General features: G+C 61.9%; 1 protein-coding gene across 1 annotated transcript; it reads left to right on the top strand.

Annotated features, from left to right (window-relative positions):
• Positions 1-380: 380 nt before the first annotated feature.
• Positions 381-2,344, top strand: FOXA2 (forkhead box A2; the record flags this gene model as incomplete). Its single annotated transcript, XM_082305662.1, has 2 exons — positions 381-467; positions 1,082-2,344. The coding sequence occupies 2 exons, from the start codon at positions 381-383 to the stop codon at positions 2,342-2,344; spliced, it is 1,350 nt and encodes a 449-aa protein (XP_082161788.1).
• Positions 2,345-9,517: the final 7,173 nt, after the last annotated feature.

Raw genomic sequence — 9,517 nt, 5'->3', positions numbered from 1 at the left:
TGGAGGCTCGCCCGGCCGCTCCGTGCTATATCACTCGGGCACCCACGTCACTGCAGCACTTGTCCTCCTCTTCCTCCTCCTCCTCTTCTTCCTCCCTCCTCCCTCCTCCTCCTCCGGCTCCTCCATCGCCTCCGGGCGACTCTTCGCCGCGAAACACTGCGAAAACCCACCCAAGGAGCAGCAGCGAAAAAAAAACCCCGGCCCCAGCGCCGCTCGATCCCCCCCCCTTCCTCCCTCCCTCCTCTTCCTCCTCCTCCAGAGGCTCCGACGGAGGGGAGGGAGGGCTGGGGACTTTTTTTTTTTCTCTCTCTTTTTTTTTTTTTTTTTTTTGGGGTTGCTCTCTGTCGTCGTTTGTTGTGGCTGTTAAATTTTAAACTGCCATGCACTCCACTTCCAGTATGCTGGGAGCGGTGAAAATGGAAGGCCATGAGCACACGGACTGGAGCAACTACTACGGGGAGCCCGAGGTAAGGAGGGGAGCCGGGGCCCCGCGCCCCCCGCCCCGGCCCGCCCCGGCCGCCGTCCCCCCGCCGTGCCAGCCCCGGGACAGGATTAACTTTGGCATCAGCCGCTGGCTCGGCGCTCCCGCCGGCTGCCTGCTGCGGGCAGGGCTGCGGGCAGGGCTGCGGGCAGGGGCGCGGGCAGGGGCGCGGGCAGGGGCGCGGCGGCAGCGCGGGTGGGGGGTCCCGGGGGGCTGCCGGGCGGCCGGGCGCTATTTTTTCCTTCCCTTCCCCCCCCCCCGGTATTTTTCTCGCTCCTTTCCCTTCCTCCAACTCCCCTTTCCAGGACGGATCCGCCGCCCTCGCTGCCATCCCGTCGCTTTTTTAATATATCTCTCTATATATTTGTTTTTCATTAAAGAGAAAAACAAGCCCCCCCGCCCCGGGATTTAACCCTTCCCGCCCCGCGGGGCACGGAGCCCCCGGGGCTGCGGGGGTTCTCGCCGGCGGCGGTCCGGGCTGGGCTGGGGGTGCCCCCCGCCGCTCGCTGGGCTGCCGTCGTCCCCGACGGGGCTACCCACCCACCGCCTCCCCGTCCCCTCCCCAAATCTCCCTCCTCTCTCTCTCGCTTGCCCCTGCAGAGCTATTCCTCGGTGAGCAACATGAACGCGGGGCTGGGCATGAACAGCATGAACACGTACATGACCATGTCAGCCATGAGCACCACGGCCAACATGACGGCTGCCACCTCCATGAACATGTCCTACGCCAACACGGGCATGAGCCCCTCGCTCACCGGCATGTCCCCGGGCGCGGGGGCCATGCCCGGCATGGGCTCGGCCGGCGTGGCGGGGATGGGCGCCCACCTGAGCCCCAGCATGAGCCCCATGGGGGGCCAAGCGGGCTCCATGAACGCCCTGGCCCCCTACACCAACATGAACTCCATGAGCCCCATCTACGGGCAATCCAACCTCAACCGCTCGCGGGACCCCAAGACCTACCGGCGGAGCTACACGCACGCCAAGCCGCCCTACTCCTACATCTCCCTCATCACCATGGCCATCCAGCAGTCGCCCAACAAGATGCTGACGCTGAGCGAGATCTACCAGTGGATCATGGACCTCTTCCCCTTCTACCGCCAGAACCAGCAGCGCTGGCAGAACAGCATCCGCCACTCGCTCTCCTTCAATGACTGCTTCCTCAAGGTGCCCCGCTCCCCGGACAAGCCGGGCAAAGGCTCCTTCTGGACGCTGCACCCCGATTCGGGCAACATGTTCGAGAACGGCTGCTACCTGCGCCGCCAGAAGCGCTTCAAGTGTGAGAAGCAGCTGGCCGCCAAGGACAGCGGCGGGGCGGGCGGCGGGGCGGGCGGCGGGGGCAAGAAGGGGCCCGGGCAGCCCCCCAGCCAGCCCCTGGGGGAAGGCAGCTCCTCGGGGGGCTCCGAGGGCTCGGCCGGCGCTGAGTCCCCGGCCAGCGCCTCGCCGTGCCAGGACCACAAGCGCGCCCTGGCCGACCTGAAGGGCACGCCGGGGCTGAGCCCCGGGGAGCCGGCGGCCTCGCCGGCCCAGCACCTCCTGGCCCCCCCACACGCCGGCCTGCCCCACGACGCCCACCTCAAGCCCGAGCACCACTACGCCTTCAACCACCCCTTCTCCATCAACAACCTGATGTCCTCCTCCGAGCAGCAGCACCACCACCCTCACCACCACCACCACCACCACCACAAAATGGACCTGAAGGCCTACGAGCAGGTGATGCACTACTCGGGCTACGCCTCGCCCATGCCCGGCAGCCTGGCCATGGGGCCCGTAACGAACAAAAACGGCTTAGAGTCCTCCCCTTTAGCCGGAGAGACTTCTTACTACCAAGGTGTGTATTCCCGGCCCATCATGAACTCCTCCTAAAAGGGGCGAGGGGAAAAGCTCCCCTGGCGAGGGGGGAAAGCCCCCGCAGCCCTGCGCGGCCCCCGCCAGAGCGATGGACTATGAACGCTATCGAGCACGGTACATATACATATATATATTTTTTCTTTTTTTTTTTTCCGTCGGCTCCAGATGTTTGCGTCCGTTTGGGAAACAGCGGCCGTGTGTCTGGCAAGCATCTCGGCCCGCGCCGAGGGCAGGTGTCTTGGTGTCCCCCCTCCGGCCCAAAGCCACCCGTGCCCGGGGGGGCTGCGATTCCCTTGGTTTGCCTTGTGGGGTGGTTTGTTTTGGTGGGGAGGGGCGGGTTGGGGGCGAGGGGACGGGGAGAGGGGGGTTTCTGTTGGGCTTATTTTTTTTTTCGTTGTCGTCGTCGCAAGGAGGTATAAATATATCTATTTTTTTGTGTGGAAGTGACGGGGAAAAAAAAAAAAACACAAACGAAACGAAACCCTCCTTCAGTGTGAAAACCATGCTAGTTTTGAATCCGAGGACCAAAACTCTTGTAACGTTGTAAAAAGGGGGAAAAGGGGAGGGGGGGGAAGAGAAAAAAAAAAAAACTATGAAAAAAAATTAAAAATAAAAAAAAAAAGTCAGGATAGATCGTTGTAATTGAAACAAACGCTTGATGTTACCGGGAGAGTAAACTACTTGGATCTGATTAATTTATCGTTTCTGTATGCTTTATTTATGGCTTATAAATGTGTATTCTGGTAGCAACTAGCCAGATTTTCACGGAACTATATTAAAGTGTTATTGGCGGTTTTTTTTCCCCTGCATCTCTGTTCCGCCGGGACTTCGCCCCCGCCGCCCCCGCCAGCCCCGACGGCGCGGCCGCGGCGGCCCGCAGCTCCGCGCCTTCCCCGGCGGGGCTGGGCCCGGGGAGGGCGGAGAGGGGCGGCCCGGGGGTCGGGGAGCCGCTGTCCCCCCGCAAAACCCGGCGTGGGCAGCGGGGACCCCCCCGTTTTTTGCTCGGGGGAGCGAAGCCCCCGCACGGGAGCCCGGAGGGAAGAGCGCAGCCGGCCCCGCCGCGGGAGCCATCACCGGGCAGCGTTAATTTGGGGGGGGAGTGGGGCTGGGGGAGCAGCGCATCCCTGCCGTTCCCGGGCCGGGAGACCCCGCCACCTCCGCGGGGGGACAAACCGGCGGCCAAAAAGCGGAGAGATTTTTATTTTGCCTTGAAAGACCGCCGGCCGCTCCGAGCCTCCCGCCCGGCCCCGGCGGCGGAGCCCCGCGGCCGCCCCGCCGGCAGCCCGGCCCGCCCGGCCGGGTTTATCTTCATTTATTTCCCCACCGTAAATACCCTGCCCGGCTTCCCAACCACTTGTTGTTTTTCCCACGCGTTTACGGCAGTCATAGATGTTGCTTTCCGAAATAACATTCAAATCCTTCTTAAAATTCCGCATTGTCCGCGGGAAGAGAAAAGGGGAGAAGGGGGGGGGGGGGAAGCAACCCTCCCAAAAACAAAACCGGGATCCAGCCAGAAATCTGTCCGTCTCTATACGGCAAGGACACACACGTTGTGAACCAAGGCATGCAATGTGTTTCATTAGCACATAAAAGGCTCCCGCGGGGAAGGAGCACGGGCGCGGGGGTGCCGCCGGTTTGGGGAGGGGGCGGCGGGCCGGGCCGCTGCCCCCCCCCCGCCGCCCCTCCGGCCCCGGCCCCCGCAAGGTGCGGGCGGGATGCCCGCTCCGCCACCACGGCTCCCTCCCCCTCCGTTTTTTTTTTTCCTTTTCCCCTTCCTCCGGCCTGGTTCACGCCGAAATGCAAGGATGGGGACGTGGGGGAGAGGGGGAAAAAAGGGAAAAAACCCCCCGTTAGGCGTTATTTCTTTCTCTTTACACCCCCCGGCATTTTTCTGCCCCCCTCCCGGCGCGGCCCGCCCGCCCCCCAGCCTCACTGCAGGCGCATTCTGCCCCTGCCGGTTTAAGCAACCGTGATCTGTGAATAAACAAAGTCAGTAAACAAAAAAAAAAAAAAAAAAAAAAGGGGGGGGGGGAAATCTAGATCCAAATTCCAGGAGGGTAAACTTTCAACACCACGTCATACTTCAGCAAATTTACACAGATATTATATTGCGTCCCTTTCCTTCCCCCCCCCCCCCCCTCCTTCGGAGCCATTGTGCTTAACTGAATTTTATAAAGCTGATCGATATCTTGGTAAAATATTCATTTTTAAACTAGCGGGCAGCGAAATCTTTGCTTTGTGCTAAAGTCAACAGTAGGACAGTTTCAGCTCCCATAAAGGCAGGGATGCCTCCAGCTCCCGCAGAGCCGGGGCGCGGCGGGCCGGGCCGGCGGCCGGGGCGCAGGTAGGTGACACCCGCCGCTCCTTCTCCTGCTTCTCCTTCTCTTCTCGCTCCCGCCTTCAGCTTCTCTTCCATCCCTCCCTCCTCATCCTCCTCCTCCTCCCCGGCTCGCCGGGGCGCGGGGCGCGGGGCGCGGCCCGGCCGGGGAGGCGGCGGGGGCCGGGGGCGCGGGGGGTCGGGTGCTCCCCGCCGCCTCCCCCGCGGGTTTTCGGGGGGGGTCCCGGCCCCGCCGCCCCTCTCCCAGCCCGGGAGCCGTTGTGCAAGGGACGAGCGCGGTGCCGCGCAGGGGCGGGGGGCAGAGGGCCGTTATTTGGGGGTGCGGGGGGGCCGCCGGGCAGGAGCGGGGTGCGGCCGGGGCCGGGCCGGCCGGGAGCCCCGGTCCTGCCCGGTTCGGCGCCGAAAGCCCCGGCCGGGGCGGGGAGTCGTTGTGGCCCGGCCGGAGGAGGCCGGGAGAGGGACGGGGACGTGCGGGACCCGGCGCCCGCCCTTCTCCCGCTCCCCCGAGCCGGACGCTCGCTTTTCTACTTTTTATTCTATATTTTTTTGTCTTCTATTCCCCCCTTTTTTTGCCTTTAATTCCCCTCGTTGTCCTCCCCAGCTCCGTGGCACTCTTTTGTTCCGGGCTGGGAGCGACCACGCCGTGTCCGACATTTCCCCCGTGTCCGTGTCACCGGGAAAACGCCGCTGCCGCTACCGCTGCTGCCGGTACCGCTGCCGGTACCGCTGCCGGTACCGCTGCTGTCGGCGGGCAGGGCACGGCCTGAGCCGGCAGGACCCGGCCCGCCTGCCTGCACCCGCGTGGGCAAAAAAATATCGGGGGCACAAAAAATATAAAAATTAAATAAACCCCCCGTCCGTATTTCCTCGGTAGAGGGAAAACCGGGGGTTTCGGCGGGGCCGGCGGCCCGTCCCGAGGCTCGCCCGCCCGGGGCCGCGGACACGCGTGGGACGGCGTGTGCCGTGAGTGCCAGGTTACCGCTCCCGGCAGCGGGGAGGGCGCCGGGCGCCGTAATGGGCTCTCAATAATTCATCACAGCCCGGCCCGCTCGTAATGCAGCGCGGCGCGCTCGCCAATTACTCCTCATTAAACGCCTGTCGCCCGCGCGGGGAGGGGGACGCGAGTGGGGAGGGCGCAGCATCCCGGCGCATCCCGGCGCATCCCGGCGCATCCCGGAGCATCCCGGCGCATCCCGGCGCATCCCGGAGCATCCCGGAGCGCCCCGGCCACGGCCCCCGCTCCCGGGGCCGCGGGACCTGCGGCGGCCGGGGGGGCCCTGCCTTTCTCCCGCGGCCCCTGCCGGGTTTCCCCCCGGTCCTGCGGCCGAGCATCCCCTCCAGGCCGCGGCTGCCGGCGGGGCAGGGCGCTGCGCTCCCTTTCGGCCGTCAGCTCCCCCCCAAAGGGATTTTTCGGGGGGAGCGGGTGGCGTCCGAGGGCGCCGGGCAGGGAGGGCAGGCGGCCCGGGACCTCCGCGCCGCCGGGAGCCCGGACCGGCCCCGACCCGGCCGCTCGCCTTCCCCCCGTTATTGCTACATTTTTATTTTTTTCCCCCGACTTCCCACTCGCGGGGGGGGGGGGGGGGGAGGCACTTCTTTAATTGTTCGGGCCCCTAATGACATGCAGCGATGGCTCAAAAGACATCAAAGCACAAAGAAGATGGCACAGGCAGCAGTTTGGGGGGGAAGCCCCTCGCCCCCCGCCTTGGGCAGAGGAGGGCTCGCTGCCCCGGCGCCCCCCGAGCCCGCCCCCCCCGGCCCGGGCAGCGGGGTGCGGGCAGCTGCCGGCCCTGCCCGCCCTGCCTGCCCTGCCCGCGCCCGCCGGCAGGACGGTGGGCAAAAGCGCGTTTATTGGCGATCTTAAAAAAAAACCAACCCAACCCAAACTAACACCGGACAACTCGGGGGTGAGATGAGTCTAATTATTGCTGGGTCTAAAAAGAGCTGGAACACCCAAGTAGGGCTTAACTCGTCTCCTGGGAAACTGATGGAGACCTATTTTACAAGCTGTAATTCTGCTTTAGACTATTGCAGGCTAAGGGCAGTTCACACTATCCTCTTTCTTCTAGAAATAGTCCTAATCCTATATTTCGGCCGGGTAAAGTCCGCTTCTGCTCCGCACTAGGTTAATCCAGAAACCACATAAAACCAGGTAGGGAAGAGGATGGAAAAGGGGAGGAGGAAAAAAAAAAAAAATCGTTCAAAGTTTGTTACCTCTGCCCTGCCTAACCTTCAAAAGAGTAAATATTAAAGGACGATGCAGAGTCTGCCGGCTCCTTATTTACGGGACAGCTTGGCCGCCCCACGGAGCCCAACGCGGGGCTGCGGGGCCGGCGGGTTTGGGCTCTGGGCTCTGGGGTTTGGGTTTTGGGCTCTGAGCTTTGGGTTTTGGGCTCTGGGCTTTGGGGCTGGGCTTTCGCTCGCTCGCTGCGGTCGTTTCTCAGGCTCGGGCTCCCACGGTGGCGAGCGAAATATTTATCCTTTCCCGGCGGAGCCCGGGGAGGGAGGTGAATTTGGTAGGTAGCTATTTTTATTGGGAAAAACAAAACAAAACGAAACAAAACAAAACAAAACGAAAGGAAAAAAAAAACCCCAAAGGCGAGTCCGCTCGCAGCCCCGGCCGGGCACCGCGATAATTTCATTTTTTTTCCCCCAAACCATTCTCTAAGGAGCTCTTGCGTCCGGGGGGTCGGGCTCCCCAGAGCAGGGGGTCTGCGGAGCACCCCTGTAAAGCCGGGGCTCGGCTCTGAGCACCGAGGGGAGGGGGTTTGGGGCGGCCGGAGGGGCTTGACCCGCCATCCCGCCGTGCAGCCCGGGGCTCCGGCAGGGCAGCGGGGCGATGCCCGGGCCGGGGCGGCGAATCGGGGCCGGGGGCCGGGAGAGGCTGCATCGAGGCCGGGACGTTGTTTTGGGAGGGTGAAGGGATGGGGGGATGCGGGGATCCGTGGGGGGAGGATGGAGGGAGGGAGGGATGGATGCAGGGATCCAGGGAGGGATGGACGGATGGATGTAGGGACTGGTGGATGGACGGATGGAAGGGATGGATGGATAAATGGACGGACGGAGGGATGGCTGAATGGAGGGAAGGATGGATGGAAAGACGGACAGCGGTTTGTTCAGCCGCTGCCGCCCGCAGGGCCCGGCCCCCCCAGGCCGCAGGGGCCCGGGGAGGCGGCGGCCCGGGGCCGGGCTCACGGGAAGGGGCTGGGGCGGCGGCGGGGGGGCCGGGGGCGGCGGCTCCGCCGGGCCGTTATGTTTGCAGGTGCAGCCGGCCGTGAAATTGCATGGGGGGAAAAAAAAAATGAAAAAGAAAAAGAAAAAAGAAAAAGACAAAGTTTTTCCCGAACGCAGGAGCGGCGGAGGCGGCTCGGCGGGGGCGGCCGCCGGAGCGGGGCCGGGGGCGGCGGCTCCCGCCCCCGCCCGAAGCGGGCGTGCGTTTGCACACGCGTGTGCGGGGCGCGGCCCCTCTGCCCCGCGCTTCCCCGCCGGCCCCTCTCCCTCCCGTCCCTTGCCTTTTCGCATGTTATTTCCCTTTCTTTCCTTTTATTCCCTTTTCCTTTCTTTCTCCTTCTTTCCCTTTCCTTCCTCTTTTCTCCGTTTTTCCTATTGCTTTCCCTTTCTTTTCCTTTCTTTCCCTTTTCTTTCCCTTTATTTTCCTTTCTTTTAATTTCTTTCCCATTTCTTTCTATTTTCTTTCCCTTTTCTTTCCTTTTCCTTTCTTTCCTGTTCTTTTAATTTCTTTCCCCCCTTTTCCCCATTTCTTTTCCTTACTTTTCCTTCCTTTCTCCCTTTTCAATTTCTTCCCCTTTTCCCTCTTTCTTTTCCCCTCCCGTTCTTTCCCTTTTTTCAGCTTCTTTCCCTTTTCCCCTTTCTTTCCTTTTTTTGCCATTCTTTCCCTTTTTCTAAATTTCTTTCCCTTTTCTCCTTTCTTTCCTTTTTCCCCTTTCTTTCCCTTCCCCCTTTCTTTCCTTTTCCCCCTTTCCTTCTCTTTCCCCCCTTTCTTTCCTTCTTTCCCCTTTCTTTCCCTTTTCCCCTTTCTTTCCTTTTCCCCCATTCTTTCCCTTTTTCTCAGTTTCTTTCCCTTTTTCCCTTTCTTTCCCTTTTTTCCCCTTTCTTTCCTTTTTTTCCCTTTTTTTCCTTTTTCCCCTTTCTTTCCCTTTCCCCCCTTTCTTTCCTTTTTCCCCTTTCCTTCTCTTTCCCCCCTTTCTTTCCTTCTTTCCCCTTTCTTTCCCTTTTCCCCTTTCTTTCCCTTTCCCCCCGCGATGCCAACAGCCCCCCTCTCCTCACAGCCCCGCTCCCCCCTGCTCCACCCTCTCCGATGGCCACGGAGCCCCGTTCCAGGGGAGAGGGGCCCTTTCCCCAGGCAGGGCAGGCGAAGCCGGGGGAGGCTGTGGGCAGCCCCGCTGCCACGGGGATGGGCACCGGGCAAGGACCCCAGCACCAGGTCCCTCCTGCTGCCCTCCACCTGCCAGGGACTGGGTTGTTTGTGTTTGTTTTTTTTTTATAAACTGTAGGGGTAGGAAAGCCTTCGATATATCGTTTGCTGCAGGCAGCATGAATTTCTGCAGCCAGACCCTTGCTGCTGGCAGACCTCTGCCTGTCCAAACCGTCCGTCACTGCCAGCGCCATCCACGTAAGGCCAGAGCAAGGTGCTCACCCCTGGCTGGGGCAGGAGGGGCTTTCTACAGGGTTTTGACTCACACGAGCAGTAAAAAGAATGAGCCTCATCCCTTTGTGGCTGGAAAACAGCTACCGAGTGCCAACAGCCCGGAGGAGTGTAAATGCACTGATTTAATTCCCACCCCGGTACTGAAGGCACCGATACTGAAGGATTTCGGAGACCTTGAAGTGCT

Source organism: Platalea leucorodia, assembly GCF_965183815.1.
Source record: "Platalea leucorodia genome assembly, chromosome: 3".
Classification (NCBI taxonomy): Eukaryota; Metazoa; Chordata; class Aves; order Pelecaniformes; family Threskiornithidae; genus Platalea; species Platalea leucorodia.
The sequence above is the reverse complement of the archived record's forward strand: the minus strand, read 5'-3'. Positions and strand labels throughout refer to the sequence as shown.